Source organism: Solanum verrucosum, unplaced genomic scaffold (assembly GCF_900185275.1).
Source record: "Solanum verrucosum unplaced genomic scaffold, falcon-dt-bn FXZP01000289.1, whole genome shotgun sequence".
NCBI classification, from domain to species: domain Eukaryota; kingdom Viridiplantae; phylum Streptophyta; class Magnoliopsida; order Solanales; family Solanaceae; genus Solanum; species Solanum verrucosum.
This window is the reverse complement of record NW_026020016.1, coordinates 1149075-1166791: the sequence shown is the minus strand read 5'-3', so window position 1 is coordinate 1166791 and position 17717 is coordinate 1149075. Positions and strand designations below refer to the sequence as shown.

At 34.8% G+C, this 17717-nt stretch overlaps 3 protein-coding genes across 4 annotated transcripts in view; 1 reads left to right on the top strand and 2 right to left on the bottom strand.

Annotated features, from left to right (window-relative positions):
* Positions 1–7337, bottom strand: LOC125820907 (probable folate-biopterin transporter 4). Its single transcript, XM_049500331.1, has 7 exons — positions 6999–7337; positions 4365–4492; positions 2556–2777; positions 1653–2108; positions 846–1043; positions 616–753; positions 1–504 (listed from the first exon to the last, which is right to left on the bottom strand). The coding sequence occupies exons 1-7, from the start codon at positions 7077–7079 to the stop codon at positions 243–245; spliced, it is 1485 nt and encodes a 494-aa protein (XP_049356288.1). The 5' UTR covers positions 7080–7337; the 3' UTR covers positions 1–242.
* Positions 7338–8279: 942 nt separating this feature from the next.
* Positions 8280–12243, bottom strand: LOC125820920 (uncharacterized). The gene is made up of 2 exons (XM_049500347.1): positions 11901–12243; positions 8280–8725 (listed from the first exon to the last, which is right to left on the bottom strand). The coding sequence occupies exons 1-2, from the start codon at positions 12055–12057 to the stop codon at positions 8442–8444; spliced, it is 441 nt and encodes a 146-aa protein (XP_049356304.1). The 5' UTR covers positions 12058–12243; the 3' UTR covers positions 8280–8441.
* Positions 12244–14873: 2630 nt separating this feature from the next.
* The window catches only part of LOC125820909 (probable serine/threonine-protein kinase PBL23), a 53089-nt gene continuing 50245 nt past the window's right edge, over positions 14874–17717 (top strand). Inside the window, exons 1-6 of one of the 2 annotated variants that reach the window (XM_049500334.1) lie at positions 14874–15086; positions 15583–15764; positions 15967–16156; positions 16266–16657; positions 16767–17149; positions 17180–17279. In XM_049500334.1, the coding sequence (XP_049356291.1) occupies positions 14939–15086; positions 15583–15764; positions 15967–16156; positions 16266–16657; positions 16767–17120 (1266 nt within the window). In that variant the 5' untranslated portion in view covers positions 14874–14938 and the 3' untranslated portion in view covers positions 17121–17149; positions 17180–17279. Of the gene's footprint in view, positions 15087–15582; positions 15765–15966; positions 16157–16265; positions 16658–16766; positions 17150–17179; positions 17280–17717 lie in introns of those variants that run through there. The other variant, XM_049500335.1, reaches the window with a different exon arrangement.

Sequence of the window (17717 nt, the reverse complement as noted above, 5' to 3'; positions counted from 1 at the left end):
TTCTCAGTTAAAACTTCTGGATGTTTACTATTACAGATGTTAATAAGCAGAGGTGAGGATAGCTACAAGTATCCACTCAACTACTACGCCTCAATCTCAAGCAAGTTGAGGTCGACTATATGAATTTCCATTGACCATGTTGCTCTATTTAAGCTCATCTCAATCCAAAAAACGAGTATCCGTCTATCATAAAGAGAAGAAAAAAAGCCTTTGTTGTCTAATCTGTAACCTGCATGTATGATCTATGCTGATATTCCTGTAGCTTCCTTTGGAATCAAGAAAAGGAAGACCACTGGGATGAAAGTGCAGAGAACCTGTATACCAATGCCTAAAAAGAGATTGTCAAAAGATCCTGAAGAGATGTTTAGAACTGAAGCCAACCCTGCTCCTACGAAGGATCCCACCGTAGAACCTAAGTTGTTTATCGACATGAATAATGCAAATAAAGTCCCTTCAACGCCTGGAGGACAAAGCTGTCCCGATAAGATAAGAAAGGGCATGAACCTACAAAAGGAAGAAATACTTGTTTTATACTTAATGGAATAGATGTTAGCTGTTCCAGATGTTCGATAACTACTTTTAAGAAGACCTTATATAAGAGAATATGGGACATACTTGAATTGATTGATGCCATCAGAAAGAGCAGAACCAAATAGCACAGTAACCTTGTCTGAGATACCTAATGAAACATTAGCTCGAGAAACCAAAACCATATCCAGAACAGTCAGAATGGCCAAGCAAACTTGAGTAAACCTGCATGAATTATAAAGAGGGATATAAGTATTTGGTAATCTAAGCCAATATTCCTTCATCACATCACATTTGCAAGTCAGAGATCTACTTACATGAGAATATGTCGCAATCTCATCTTTTTCAAATAGCGATTGTAAGTCAAGGTCCCGATCATGAGACTCAACCATCCAAGAACACGTGCTGTTCCAAGGAAAGATGCCTCTAGTTTTAAGAACTCTGTCTGGTAATAGAACATAACCGTCGAGAGATTTGGAACTGTCACGTGAGCCAAAAAGAACCAAGCCATTGGTCTGGACTCCCAAGGAAAAATTTGCAAGAGAACAACCACCGTAACATCAGTCATCAGTTCATTAAGAAAATGCACAAAAAAAGAAATGGTATTATAAACAAAAAGTTAAGGAGATGGGAGACTACTGAACAATTCACAACCTCCCATGAGCTGTGAAACATGGAAGCATGAAACTCATCAAATGGAAGCACCACAAAAGTGATAACTTGGCCTGTAATTTAATCTATTGAAAGTAACACTGACACTTTGATCTTTCTTAAGAAATTGTGATACAAGGCCAATACTGATGAAAATGTTCTTGGAATCGCAGTTTCATTATTTCAATTAAGGTGATGCAAGTCCATTTATATGCCAACGAAAGCTGTCCCTTCGTGGTCCTGTTACCCCTTCAAATATGGTACACAAATAGAAAGAAATGGCATCACCAAAGGTTAAAAAGAAGGTCCAGGAAGACTTTCAAGACCTAGGTCCCATCATGTCATAATAATACACTGCAGTTGGTGCCTGGTATTGTTCTAGCAGAAGCTCCAAAATGAAAATAAATTGATTCGTGATTATTAATTATAAAACATCAACACAAAAAGTAATTTAAAACTCCTTCACAAGTTACCTCAAAATGGCTGGCTGGCGGAACGCCCTAAATAATGTGTAAGTGGCCATTTTCAGTGATTGATACCACGGAGACACTGATGATCCGTTTTTTTCAGGAGCCTGAAATATTTTTTCCATCATTGGCGCTCTTTTTCTATTTTTCTGGCTCTTCTTTCTCCTCAAAGTACTAATTTTTGATTTTTCACCAGAGAATTGCTCTTCTTCATCAATAATTCCACTCGTCATATCAGAACCATTAAATGCAGAACCTTCAGAGAATGCTTTAACTTGTACAGAACCCTCCTCAACCAAACCACACGAAAAGAGCTGCAAAGCAGGTAAGACAGAGAAAAGGAGGAAAATCATATCTATCCGTAAATTGTCTAATGCATATCCTCCTAGCAAACTACCACAGATTCCTCCGAATGCCATAGACAGCCAAGATACTGACTGAAGATCACCAGCAAATGATGCCCTGTTGACAAGTAAAGCTCAATTAAAAAGAAGTCATGCCTTTCATGCACAGCTAAAATTAATCTAAATCTTTTTGGCGCACTTTGTACATGGCAGACTCTAAACCTGTCGAATTTGCATGTAAAATGAGACTCACAATTAGGTGACAAATTAACAATTCAAATACACACAAACCCAGGCATTCCATCATCAAAAACTTCAAATGAAAGCAAGGCTTTTGTATATAACTACATTTTATCATGAACTGAATAGACAAAATACCCATGGTACAACCTGCTATTGGATCCGATTAATTTGACATTTACTTTTGTTGTATTGTGTTGTCAAAGGCTTAATTTTGGTCCAGATACATTTAAAACTATGTGTTTGTTTCTACAGCTACATAAAATTACTCAGATTGGGAACGTTCCTTTAAATGACCGAAAAAGTTCCACGCAGAAGAACATACCTCTCCAATCTTACTGCCTCAGCGATCATTGCGTCAATTACAACATCAGCCATTGCAGAACCCAGGTTCTGCAGTGTCAAAAGAATCATGAGTTCTATCCTCGTATTTCTCAGGAAATCACTTAACCCTAAAATGAGCCATGGCAACAGCGAGAGCAAAGTTGCAAGCGTAAGGTAGGGGATTCTTTTCCTTCCTCTAATTGGAAAGCAGTCCGATAATATCCTGCAAAGAGCATATTGAATATGGTTGATTGAGCAGAAGAGCGAGAAATGAACTATTTTCCAACAAGCTTTCATGAGAAAACGACAAAAATGATCTTAGCAGAGCATAAGTCATGAACAGCACACCAGCAGTTAAGGACCATCTTAACATCTTATAATAAATTTATTGTTTAATGACAATTTCAATGATCTAAGAAAATTTTATCTGGTTTTAAGCCATATTCTTAGGTCTTCCACAATAAACTGCTATTATATGGTAAAAATTGATCTCCTGATGTTTATTATAACTTCAAACAACTATTGGAAGTTTTCTCTCACAGCTCTTCTCTTTATATGGTAACTCTACAACATATCTAGGTGGCCACCTAGCAAAGAACATTATTCTTAATATTCATTTCACATTGATCTGCAGCTCCTTTTGTTGTTTCCAGTACTGCTAATCAGAACTGCAATCAGATGGAAGGAAACCAAACATCTGAACAACTTTTTTCTTTTGATATGTAACCTGACACATAGATGTTTTAGATTAATTGACCAAATCTATAGGATCATTAAATTCTCAGTAGAATCTGATATTCAGCTCAAGCTTAGCTTTACTTAACATTTACATAAAAGTTAAGCCAGCCAGCCAGCCAGCCAGGCAGTTGGAAAAGCTAATGAAGTGTGCATGGTTCACACCAACTTTGAATCTCATGTTCATAAATCAGGAAATGTTCATCCCATACACATAGAAACTGAAAAAGAAGGAGAAGACAGAAAAATCAAATCCCCCCAAATCCTCAGATTTGGTATAATTACATCATACATGAAAAGAAAAGAAAAGCATCATAGATACAATCAGAAGATCAAACTGGAATGAACTTCTCTTGGACCATAGAATATTTATAAAAGCATGTAACAGAAAGGAACACCATCGAGGACAAGATGTTGTTTCTCAGAGAAAATCCATTTTATTGATTGTTGGATAGGTTTAAGTGGTGTTGTGTACTCTCTCATTTTATAATTAGCTCGGGACAGCATGATACAGTAATAGCTTCTTGTAAGTCAAAAGAAAATTATTACTGAAACAGTAATAGTTTTCTGACTTACAAAAAGAAAACAAAGATGCCCCCCAAATAAAAAGAGTAAAGATGGAAAAGGACAATAGATAATTTCAGTTTGAAGTGGGCTGGCTATTATCAGTATGATACAACCACAGAGATGATAGGAAATCATTTGAAAAGGTGAACTTGACAGAGTAGTGGTTGGACTACTTAGTCCTTATCAAAGCCAAGTCCTCAAGTCTATGTTTCTAAAGCTCAAAAAGTAACGTCAAACGTCTAATATTCACTCAATTCAAGCACCACGATCTACCGAATCATTCATGATGACGATCTACCAAATCAGATTGAACTCATCCCACTTTGGTCTGAAAGTTTGTTTGGCTTAATTTGTTTTCAGTTCTATGCTTAAGAACTGTTTCGAAGATATTAGTTTACACAATACTGAATAAGACTCAAACATATTGCTAGGACACCATTTTCTAATCATTCACAAATATGCACTAGAGAAGGTCACAAGAGGCTGAGTATTAAGGATAGATAAATACCCATATAAAGGTTTTACGCTCCACGGAAAGAATGCTATTGAAGTGACAAATTGGGAGGCTGATGGTGATAGCTTCAAGTTGTCTTTCAACTGATATGAAACTGCTGTCCAGACAAAAGATCTGAACCCCTGCTTCCAAAAATTAAGAATGGTGTTAATTATACCCAATGAGGAAATAATAAGCTTCCAACAAAAAATATTTGATCACCTCTTAAATGCATTTTGTGGGTGTATGGAGAACCGAGAGGTTACAACCACTCGATGTTTTTTTCTTTTCTTTTTTCATATTCACTTTCCTACCCCTCTGTAAATGCTGTTTAATTCGAGGAAACAGCAGAGGAACACTATACGCGCGCTCTCTTAACATAAAAAAGGCTGCCAAAATACTCTATCAGAGTTTGAGAGGTCACATAGAAGACAAGTGTGAGAAAACCTTAAGGGTTCATTTTGTTCAAGTACTAGTTACACAGTAATTATAATGCAAAGAATGTTTATGCAGTGAATAATAATATAGTTGTTGTCATGCAATGAATAATAATACAGAGAATGTTATGTAGGGATTACCTACTTTAAGAGCAACTGTAAAGACTTTTATCTACATATTGCTAATATACATATTTTTATTTCCACATTATATCTCACATAAAAAAGAAATTAAGATCCCTGCATAAGCTATGTCGTATTAAGCTTAACACTGCCAACCAAGTGATGCATTACTTATGTGGCCAACAAACTTAACACTGCCAACCAAGTGATGAATTACTTATGTGGCCAACAAACAATGGATTACTTATCAAATATTTATTTTTCTTATACAGCCAACTGAACATATAATTCAATGCGGAATTTTATGTAGAGAATATATAGCAATGTAGCCAATCAAATGATCCCTAAGATATCTCATTGAGATACACAGTCCAGATAACTGCTATTACAGCAAAACTTATATTTGCTAGATAAGAGAACAATAGTGTTGGTTCACTATGCATAATTTTGTCCAAGCTCTGCTGTAAGACTTCATTCAACAAATTTGAAGTACTGATGTCAAAAAAAGAGACTTCGTCGGAGCAAATAAAAGAGGCAACAAGGTGAAATCATTTTGCTTATGGACAGCAGCATATTGAGTCCAAGATCTTAATATATTGGTTTTCTAGCTAATGGTGTTAGCATCTTGCAACGGCTTTTCCACATCTGGTCCTGTACCATATTTCATCAAACCTCTATTGAGGAGTTGTTCTTTGTGTTCAACTGTCACGGGTTAAATTCTATGTTTTAATTTATTGAAGTCAATGCGCTTAAAAAGCACATTGAGGACTTTTATTCCTCTCTCACTCCACCACTAGGGTACCTATGGAAGAAAAAGTAAATAGGGTTTAAACTTTTTTTTTTTGAGAATGGTAACTAATAGGGTTTAAACATTTGCTGAACAGACACAACGATTGCTAGTTTTTCTGTTACAACTAAACTGCAATTTCCCCATTTCTTGAGAACGAAAAACTTGATGCACTTGGCTGGTGAGCTTAAATAAGCTTTGTTGAACTTTCCACATTTCAATCCTCTAAATCTTCTACTAAATCCACTAAAGTCAGTACTTCCAACATGGGACTGGAGTAATGTACTTTTCATTCTCAAACAAAGAAAAGTACTTTCGAGTTGCTCTTGACCCAAAGACCTCCTTTTGGCTTCGATTCGCACTGCTTGGATCAATCAAACTGTGATCTTCTGATTCAAAAATCACTATCCAACTATGTTTACCTCAACCACAGAAAATTTACGATGTATTTATACCCAAGACGAGATGAAGTCTCTTTTTTAGTCTCACCAGAACATACAAAGTCTTTTGAAAAATGAATGGCATCCACACCTAAATTCTCCGGCAGACCATGTTTTTGAAGGGACACAAAATGAGCCAGCAGCTTTTTGAGTTGATTTGAAAAAGATCTCAAATCATCACTACCATTGACATGTTTTATGTGTTAAGCAAAATCAACTTTTTCTTAAAAATAAAATAAAATTGGGGGTAGGGGCAAGGAGAAACAGGAGGGGGATTACAAGATGGGGAACTGAACACTCACCGACAAGTTGAAAGTTCAAGTAGCCAACCAACTAAGCTACTAAGATTCTCCATGCAAATTATGTTTAATTGGCACCCTGATGATTAATTTTGATGGCAGAAGCAGGAAAAAAAGTAGCCAACAAATAACCTTGACGCATTGCTAACCAACGTTGTTGCAATGAACACATCCAACCCATAAAAAGAACTGATCCATAGGTTAAGATAATCATGTCACCTAATACAACAAGCACTATACATCAATTCCAAACTAGCTGGTTCGGCTATATGAATCCTCAATATCCATTCTACTCCACTTAACCCGTTTCAAATCACTCCAGGTGAAGATAAGAAATTCCCAGAACAGGCAACTCAACAAAATCTTGAATTTTGACTTGGAACAATTTTTAAAAGAAAACAAGCCAGATTTAATCTAAAAACCCAGAAACCCCATCATTCACAACACTAAAAAAAAAAACACCCACTCAACCCCAAATGCTGAACTGAGAAACAGAAGGCATAAATCATCATGAGTATATATAAATTGAATTAAAGAAAAAAGATGGGAAATAGAAGGCGAACCTGTGTGAAGTAAATGAGGCAAACAAGCCATAGAAAGGAAGCCCCAAAAGCAGTATGTAACTGCTTAAACCAACCGATCATTTTTGAATCGATCGATTCAGTAAAAAAAATAAAAAAATGATTCTTGTTTTCTCCAGTCGTTCCTTTATATGGTATAGAAGACTGGAAAATTGGGATGCCCTCAGATTACATGGATCCTTTATTGAAATCTATCTATAAACTTGTTGCCATAGCTGCATTGACGTATTCATTACTCCTCTTTGCCATTTTTCTTCTTCATTTTCATCTTCTTTGCCGTTGTTAAGTCCACAGTGGACCAGCGCCTTTGACCCGAGTAATTGTATTTTACCCGATTTACATTGAAATATAGTAATGGACTATTTCAACATAGGTCTCGAGTTTGAGGGTTGAATATGAAAAAAAAATTCATAGTGGAGCATTATTGCAAAATGTCGATTTAATCATAATTCGAATATGTCCTTCAATCATCGGGTAGAAAAACAACAAAAAAACTTAACTGGAGTTCAATAAAAAAAAAACATTGTAATTCTTGTAGTTTTAAATTTAAAATATTTAAAATGTATCGAAAATGCATAATACATAAAAGTACTATTTAACTTGGTCACTTTTGATATCTATACCTCAAAATTGGGTATGTATAAATAGCTACGTGTTTAAACTTATATAATGCTGAATAAGTAGACATACGTGTCCTATATGACACAGTATACATCCCACATGACATCATATAAATGAATTCGGGTGTATCTCACATAAATTGTTATATATGATGTGGGTTCTAATTGTTCAACTTTATGTAAGTTTGAATGTTGATCTCATCACACTCAAAATTGAAATGCATAGATATCAAAGGATAAAAATGTTCTTATACTTGGTCCAAAATGTCCTTATTGTCCCTTAATGAGTCAAAAATGCCTCTTTCAATTAAACATATTATTTGTTTTCTTTTTGCATATATTCTTTTCCTAATAATATTTTTTTTATCAATAGATGTTTATCCTACTTCAATTCGCAAAAAGATAAAAATAAAAATAGTTCTTATTTTATATAGTTATTTTTTATCGTTATCTAAATGAATATTAATTATGAATTTATCATGATCTTTTAAAAACAATCTTTCAACCTCCACGAGATAATAGTAAAATCTGCGTACACTTTATTATCCCTAGACTCCACTTCTGGATTTCACTGGTGTATGTTGTTGTACCTAGCAGACCATGTATTCTTTGCTACAAGAATTCATCATAATTTGACTATCTTTACACTAACCTAATCATCAATTTAACGGAGTAAACTGAACAGACAAGTGTTACCAGATATATCCAGATTGCTACTGGATTTTCAATAAAATCAAGGCAACCAAGGATACAGTAACAATAACAAGCTTACATAGCTTGTACCATATGATACATTACATATTTATTAGATGCAGTATGTTGGAACGTTGGTGGGACGATATACAAATGGTCTGACTGTGTGTGAATATCCTGAAGGATGATTGTAGCTGAACTTCACCCCGGAGTTGCTATCTCCCAGACGTGTACAGTGCTCGTGGAAGCTGCTGATAGGTCTTGCTAGGCATGCATCCCAACGATCACTCGCTGGCATTGTCTCAGCTACTCTATATATCCCCTTGGAGTCTGTGAATGCCTGATAATTGAGAACTTCCCCGGTCTTGGTAATGCAAAGAACAGCAACCTCTGCACCTGCAACAAGGAAATACGATAACCTACTTCAGATACAATGAAAAGTGAACTGTTATTATTATACATGTATCCGTGGATAAGATAGTCTTGCACTGCGTGTTGAACAAGCATCAACAGTACACACAATCACAATCATCAGCAGAAACGTAGTCAATAAACCAAAAAGAGTACGAACACTTTGCTCTATGCCTTCTTTGCCTAAAGTTTTGATACCAAAAGATGTCCAGAGAGACGACTTATAACATAGAGGCACAATGTAACATCTATTATTATGAGATAACATTAAAACATTTGAAAGTAAAAATTATGCACATGAGTACCTAATGCTTGGACTTTATCCCATACGAGTCCAATAAAGAGATTTTTTGGTCGCAGACTTAAATTTTGATTGGTCTTTTGTTTGACCTTAAACGTGCAAGAGTACAAGCCAGAGCATATTCTAGCCAACAAGAATGGGGTGAAGAGTAAAATTTGCCATGAAATGAAATGTCTGGAACAAAAAATGGGGAAGGAGGATAGCAAAACTAGGATCTACCAATTAGATTAACATTGCCTAAAAGAAGAACACCAAGCAACTGTTCAACACGGTATGCCATCTCTAGCTATAGATGGTTAGGAAAAAGGAAGGAGCTAAAATGGTGATAGACATTGGGCGTGTTACCCTTCTCACCATCATGACATCATTAGTGGAACAACCAAACTATCATGGTACTCATGAGTAATATTGACACTGTCAAATAATCCACTCATGCCCTTTTGTTGAGATTGTTTTTACTTTTTGATAAATTAGGAGAATTCAACGTGGAAATTCTCGATAGACTTTTGGAGTTGGCTAATAAGTGAAGCCTAATATGAATGAGTCATAAATCAAGTTCCCTGACTTTCTATGACACTATTTTGGCACCTTTTTTCCATAAGCCCCAATATCATTGGCAAAACCAAACAACAAAACCATATGAAGTAGCAAAGTCTATAATCAAGGAAAGGTAAGGGATAAACTAAGCATGGCAGGATAATCAAACAGAAGCATAGAAGGTAGCAGGAAGACTGAAGTAGAGAATTACTGAACATTAGGCATCTAGTGGCTATGTTGCTCGAACTCTTCAAAAGTGTCAACAGGTGTGTGTCGGATTCTCCAAAAGTAGTGTATTTTTGGAGAATCCAACACGAGTGCGGCACCGAAAGTGAAGAGTCCGCACTACTTAGTCTACTGGTGCAGTAAGATTCTCTTAATTTTCTATTCTCACGGATGAGATTAAGGGTGATGTTGACCATGCACAGTGATGGTGTTCCACCAGTGCAATGCGTCATTACTTGAATACACATCCCAAGAGTTTCCGTGTGCTTCCAAGCCCATCAGCTTTCACTTTTGCATTTACAAATTCAACAGAACTTTGTAACGGGAGATATTCTAATCTATACAGTTCCAGGAAAAGGAGATAGATTCATGGTGTCAATATTGGTAAATAATAACTTCTTTCCCTAGAGCACACAAAGTATAGGGGGTGGCTTAGCCTATATATCTATGTAAGTGCATACGGATAGGTACATGGAAGGAGAGGAAACAGAGAGCATTAATTAGTCCTCTTCATTATTTCACGAATCTGTTTTACTTCACTACATATTTAGCATCGAATATCAAATAAAACAAATAGTCCATCAGGGTTCAAATCTTATTGGTTAGCAAAAAAACATGTTCTCAAATATTCTTAACAATGTCACCATAAGATTACCCAAAGTAAATTGATTTCTATAATTTGATGCACCATTTACTAGAAGTCCAATGAATCTTCTTGTGATTTTTTATTGCATTAATTGTCTAATCAGTGACTCACTCATCCCTCTATCCCAAAACACTTGCCACGTTTCGCTTCTCAAGAGTCAATTTGACTAATCTTCGGAGCTATATTGGTTTAGATAAATTCAATATTTTAAAACTACTATTTGAAAACTATAAAGGAAGTACAATAAGTTGCTATTCTTTTTATATCAATACGGTGAAAAAATACATCTTAATATATGGGTCAAAGTTCATGTAGCAAAAAATGACAAGTAGTTCGGGATGGAAGGAGTAATAAGAACTCAGTGATTAGGACATCCAATGCTTTAGCTTACTTGTAACTTGTAACTAGGTTCATGAACATAGTGCTTTAGTTTTAATGCAAAACGGAAGTATTCATCTCCTTTTAACCAACCAAGTTAGAAACTGAAAAGAGTAACTAAATAGAAATGAAGAAATAACTTTGTTTCCCTTCCAGATGACATAGAAGGATGGTCTCATCTGTTGGGAGCCAGATGAGTATGCTACGCGTAGTTATCCAAAACGGCCTAGGACTGATAACAAAGTTGAAAGTTTGGAACTTTAGTTGATCCATACGGTACAAACACCCGTATATTTGGCTTTGAGAACACAAATTCTTAAAGCAGGCCAACTTTTCTGAAACTATCAGCAAGCATCCAGCATAAAATATAACAATGATTTAATCAAGCAAAAAAAAATAAAAAATGCCCAACATGATTCTGAAAAACACTACAATTTGGAGAATCTTAGTAGCTCAATTGGTTGACTATCTGAACTTCAAAACTCGCTGACGAGAGTTTAATTCCCACCTTGCACCCCTCCCAATTTTCCCTTCCCCTACCCCGATTTTTCTGACCATCAATAAAATTAGTAAATCTCTCAACTATCATCCAAAGCTCTAGAACATCAATAACAACAAAAGCTAAAAGCAAACACAACGGATTCGAACCATAGGTTCTATACCCAACTCATTTAGTGGCTATTTGTCCATGAACATTTTTTACTTTTTTGGGGGTTGAATACCGAAAATCATGTTTAGCCATAAAATTTCAAAAAATTCTGAAATTCGAAAAACACTAAAAAGTTGTTCACTTTTTCATTCCAAATCACTCATAAAAATTTAAAAACAACTCCAATTAATATTCATGGTCAAGCACAACCCAAATCCCAAAAACCATTTTTCACTTACAAAAACAAAAACTACTTCATTTTTTTTTTCAAATTTCACAATTTTCATTGCCCTAAATAGAAAGTTTTGCTATTCATTCCGATTAATCTGAAACTGAAGCTTCAGTGGTAAAGATCGTAGTTCTCGAACGAGAAATCGAAAAAAATAATCTACAACATACACCAGTATAAGAGTAAAGAAGAAACCTTCTAGAACATGGTCTTCTGGACCAACAGAAGAATCAGCACAAACATCACAAACAACTCTTCCATGAATCTCTCCAGTCCAACCTCTAACACCTTGTAGGGTCAAATTGGTAATTAGAGTTAGGTAAAGTAATACCTTACCCCAACTTGACTCCATTGTTGCTTAGCTCACTGGCTTCTTGATTTCATTTTCATAGCACAAAAAATTGGACCGGTGAAGTCTTTTAATCAAGTAGTTGAGAGATGGTTGGACCGGAATCTTGAACCCGGTTCACTTGTACTAGGTGTGTTTCGTCGGTGACTCGGTACTTTTGGAATTTGGAGTATTATTAAGGACTATCGTAATTTTTTCAACAAACAAACCTATAATTTATGATAAAATTTGACTTAATATTAAAATTTAGGCGTTTAATGCTGGCTTAGGATGGTGCATACAATATACATAAAAGTTAAAACTAGTATAATGTTTGCGCAGTTAGTGGAAAGTAAGGATGGGGAGGAAAAACGAACGAATCAGGTAAGGTATAAATTCAGGAATGGACCCATCCATACCGAAGGAGTGTTCGTTCGGAAAATTACACTATATATATATAAGTATTGACACTTCTTAACACAAGTTAAAAGCTTAGTCTAGTGGTTAAGGTGTTGTGAAAAATCCTTGAGGTTGTGTATTCTAGTCTTAGTCTAGTGGTTAAGGGGTTGTGAAAAGTCTTTGAGGTTGTGTATTCTAGTCCTAGAAGCCACATAATTATATTTTTTTACTACAATTATCGACACCTCATAATTATATTTTTTTTACTACAACCATCGACACGTCTTAATAACGATCCTGGATCCGCTACTGTATAAATTAATAAAGAAGGATACGAAGTTAGAGTACAACGGCTAAGACAATAGTTTTTGAACACATGTATGTGGAATTAAAGGACAAAGGCAGGGATAAGAAATTGTACAAGATAACCAACGTGAGAGAAATGAGGAGTCGTGACGTGGATCAAGTGAAGTGTAACAAGGACGAGGACAACAAAGTTCTGGTGGAAGAGACACTCATTGGACGGAGGTAGCAGACATACTTTCATAAACTCTTGAACAAAGAGGGAAAAAAACATTATGTTAGGGAGTTGGAAGCACTCAGAGAGGCATCGCAATTTGGGGGTGTTGTAGGTGTATCAAGGTTGAGGAGGTTGAGAGTGTTATCCTAGGATGCAAGAGAAGAGTGATTGGACAAGACGAGATCTTAGTAAAAAATTTAAAGAGTGTAGGCAAGGTAGGTTTGGAGTGACTTAGTGGGTTGTTTTGGTCTTGTAAATATTCATGAATTTGAATTAGCCGTAAACGTTCTAACTTCTAAAGCATAATAATGGATTGTTTCGCTACTTAATAATATTACATGTGTGATATTTTCAATTTGACAAAAGGAGTTGTGGTTCAAATCTTAGGATACCAATATCTTCGTCAAATTTTAAAGTATTTACACTAACAGAAAGTTTAAATCTAGATAAGATACTTTTTGATATGCGTAATATTATGAGGCTTGTTACAAAGTAGTGGGGGATTGTTAGAATAGTTGTGTAATATAAAGGGAAAGTTCTCACATTGGTGGGAGAAGCCATCTTTTATATCCTTTTAAGGTTTAGCCCATTTAGTATATATATTTAATAATAGGGAAGAATTATGCAGCGCAATTATCAAAGCTATAGTTATAGAATCTTATTATGTCTATTATGTTTGTTATTTCTAAAATTTTCTCTTTAATAATATAAATCTATTATCTAAATGACTTGGGTGCAGGTCAGGTCAGATTTTTAATTAAATTTAAAGATTTATTTTTTTGTAATTGATTTGAACAAGTTATTTATTTAAAATTTGAATTTAATATTTATTATCTAAATTTTAAATGAAACAAAAACTTTGTATGTTTAGGGAGCAACAAAAGTTTTATCTTTTTAAAAAATGAAGCACCTAAAGGTTGTGATTGTTCAAAAAAGGAGTGACTCTTTCATGAAAAGTCATTTGTTCATAAAAGAACATGACTATTATGAAAAGTCATTTGTTCATTAAAGAACATGACTATTATGAAAAGTTATATGTTCATAAAAAACATGTTTGTTATAAAAAGTCATATGTTAATGAAAAAACATGACTGTTATGAAAAATCATCTCTTAAGTTCTATAAATACGAAGCATTCCCAAACGTAGCGTATTCAATTGCATATAGGTTTCAGGCTTTGTTGTATTATGACAGAAAATTGTTTGTCATCCCTTAAGAATATACAAGCAATAACTCTTGAGAGATAGTGATCTTTCACGCCTCAAAGCTTTAATTTCTCTGTTGTTTTTTCTTCTGACGATTACTTCTTAGAATTTTATTTTCATAAATATAACGCACACGCTTAACGTACGTGTCTAAATACTAGTTAATTGAAACGAGTTTCTAGTGCTCAAACTCAAGAGGAAAAGTAGCAGGAGAGAAAAATTTGGGTCATAAACTCTATCAAAAATGTTATTATTGACCTACTATTACGGGATATGAAAAATAAATGAGATTTTACCTCGTGATTTATAGATCTCACATTTAAAGCTCAAAAATGAAGAAAAACCTCCGTAAAAAACGTTCACCGTTAATTACACTCTACATGACCATAGTCTGAATTAGTCGAATCAGTAAATAATTTTATATTATCCTTTCCCTCCCGAAATAGTTGGGTCATTCATGACTAGGCAGGTAAAACAACATTTTGCTAAAATTGATTAGAAAGTTTTTTTTTTTTTTTGATTTCCTGGGAGACCCAAAAAAAAAAAGAAAAAAAAAAGATTTTGACTCTTTCAGGGATCAAAAAAGTTATCATTTTTTTAAATCTTTTAGATATGAGTATATCAAATTTTTGAATACATGTTGGAGTCCTCTCTAAAATTAATTACAATCACATTGGTTTTTTTTTTTGACAAATTCCAGATATTTTATGATGATTGTATTATAATTTATAAGATATGATATCATATATTTTTTGTAAAGGGAGGAAAATAATTAAGTGAGAATGTTCTGTTTTTCATGTTGTATGTCATCATCATCAGATCAGGACAAAATTAATCATAAAAATTCTTTGGCAAAAAGTATTCATCATCAAGAACAACAAAAAGATACCAAATCTATTGCCTCATTTGCCAACATTTCTATTAAAACTGGTAAATTCATTTCTTATTTTGCTTGATGTCATGTATGCACACAATTGTTGTTATAATTATTATGTATTTATTTTGAATTGCATGGCTTTTCTCATCTTAGACGGAGTCAGAATTTTTAGTTTATGTGTTTTGTACCATAATTATTTTTGTATATTGGGTTCTGAATAGTATTTGTATATATTAAATAAGTTTCTTAACAAAAATACAGTGAGTTCTCGTGAAGGATATAGACATTTGGTGCCTATCAAGAAAAATGAAATGAATAGTCCCAACCAACAAGCATGTGATTTCGTCATTTCCCCCAAATATTGCAAGTAGTCCAAAAATGTTGCCAGAATTTTTAGTTTATGGGTGCTGAACTAGAGTTTCTTTTGTTTATTGGATTCTGAATAAATTATTTATACATATTAAATGATTTTTTAACATAAATACAGAGTTTTGAGCCAAAGCTACTAGGTTCTGTCGAACCCTTAGCCATATTGTATGTATTGTGCAGATAGCAGCAGAAGGAGATACATAGTTGAAGAAATAGAAAAGTATGGAAAAGGAAACATTTCAGCTCAGACAATCACATACAATGACTTGTGTCTTGCAACTAACAACTTTGACTCTGAGTGTTTGCTTGGTGAAGGTGGTTTTGGGAAAGTCTACAAGGGCCACATTCAAAGCAAGAACATAGTAAATACTCTAATTCCCAAATTTCTTTAAAATCTACGTACAATCAAAGCTCTCTATAACAGTCATCCGCTATAACAACATTTCACTATAACAATTATATTCTCTATACCAGCATCTCGTTGTAATAGAGAGGTTTGACTGTTTCCAACATTATATTATAGTCGTGTTGTTTTAGCTATCAACGGTATGTGTTTTTTTTCAGGATGTGGCTGTTAAGCAACTTGATAGGAATGGGTTCCAAGGAAATAGAGAGTTCCTTGTGGAGGTTCTGTTGTTGAGCCTTCTTCATCACCCTAACCTTGTTACTTTGGAAGCATACTGTTCAGACGGTGATCAACGAGTATTGGTATATGAGTTCATGTCAAATGGTTCACTAGAAGATCATCTTCTTGGTATGCATTACCTTTTTTCCTTTCGTAACCATTCATTCATACCATCGCTGTTAGCAAATAGTTAGCATCTCTATAGTTACTGACATATATATATACCTTTGTTTGGCAGAGATTGGTCCAGAACAAAAGCCACTTGATTGGATTACAAGGATGAAAATTGCGGAAGGAGCAGCAAAAGGACTTGAATACTTGCACGAAACAGCTAATCCTTCAGTAATTTACCGCGACTTTAAAGCATCCAACATACTTCTAGATGAGAAATTCAATCCTAAGCTTTCTGATTTTGGACTAGCTAAGCTAGGTCCAACTGGTGATCAGACTCATGTTTCCACCAGGGTCATGGGAACCTATGGATATTGTGCACCGGAGTATGCTTCCACCGGTCAATTGACCACTAAATCTGATGTTTACAGCTTTGGAGTTGTCTTTTTGGAAATAATCACAGGAAGAAGAGTCATTGATAACTCATTACCGAGCGAAGAACAGAACCTTGTTGTTTGGGTAAGTTACAAAAGTTCCATGTGATTAAGCTATCCATTATAAAGGAAATTTTATACTATCAGATCGCCTAAAAGATAACGTTATGTCATTTTGACAAATTGTTATGCAGGCAACACCACTGTTCAGAGACAAGACGAAGTTTCATCTAATGGCGGATCCATTGATGGGAGGGGATTATCCAATGAAGGCATTGTACCAAGCACTAGCAATAGCAGCAATGTGCTTGCAAGAGGAAGGTAGCACACGGCCTTTGATGAGTGACGTGGTGACTGCTTTGGAGTTTCTATCAGGGAACAAGAAAGAATTAGATGCAGAGGATGAGGATGAGGACGAGGACGAGGACGAAGATGAGGAGAAGGCTACAGAGGAAACTTGCAAATCCCCACCTGCATTGCAAAGTTTTACGAGTAGACTTGAACGTGCTGAAAGTCACGATACAAATGGCATTAGAGAAAGAGACTAGAACCTTCTGTGCATAACCAAAAACTTTTTTCTATCTCGATATGACCTTTTGAAGATTTTGTATATTATTTTGCAGGCTCCCCACAAAGCTTTTAGAAGTACATATCAGAAGTATTTTGAAGAATGAAACCAATGGTGTTAGAAACTAAAACCTTCTGTGAATATATAAACTTTTTTGTTTGCTAAGTTTTGTCAGTTTTTATATATAATATAGTGTTAGTCTTAGAATATGGAGTTCCAAACACATGGAGTTTATGAATCTGAGTTTTGATAGAGTAGTCTCTGTCTTTGAGGAATTTAGGCCTTCCTATTAATTACTCTAGGAAGGTAAAAAGTTCAATATTGTTATCGGACTTTGAGAAAAATGCTCATTTATGTCATCCGTTAATAGTTTGGCTCAATTATGCCACTACCATTACAGGAAGGGCTCATTCATGCCATTATTTTTTAACGGTCAGATTTTGATGATTTGACTTTTTTTTCCTCAAACAAGACATTATACGTAGTTATTGCAAAAGAAAGACTAATCATAGTCACTAATATTTGTATAGTTATTGCAGCAATCCTTTCATATTTCGAAAGTTGTCAATATTAAGTT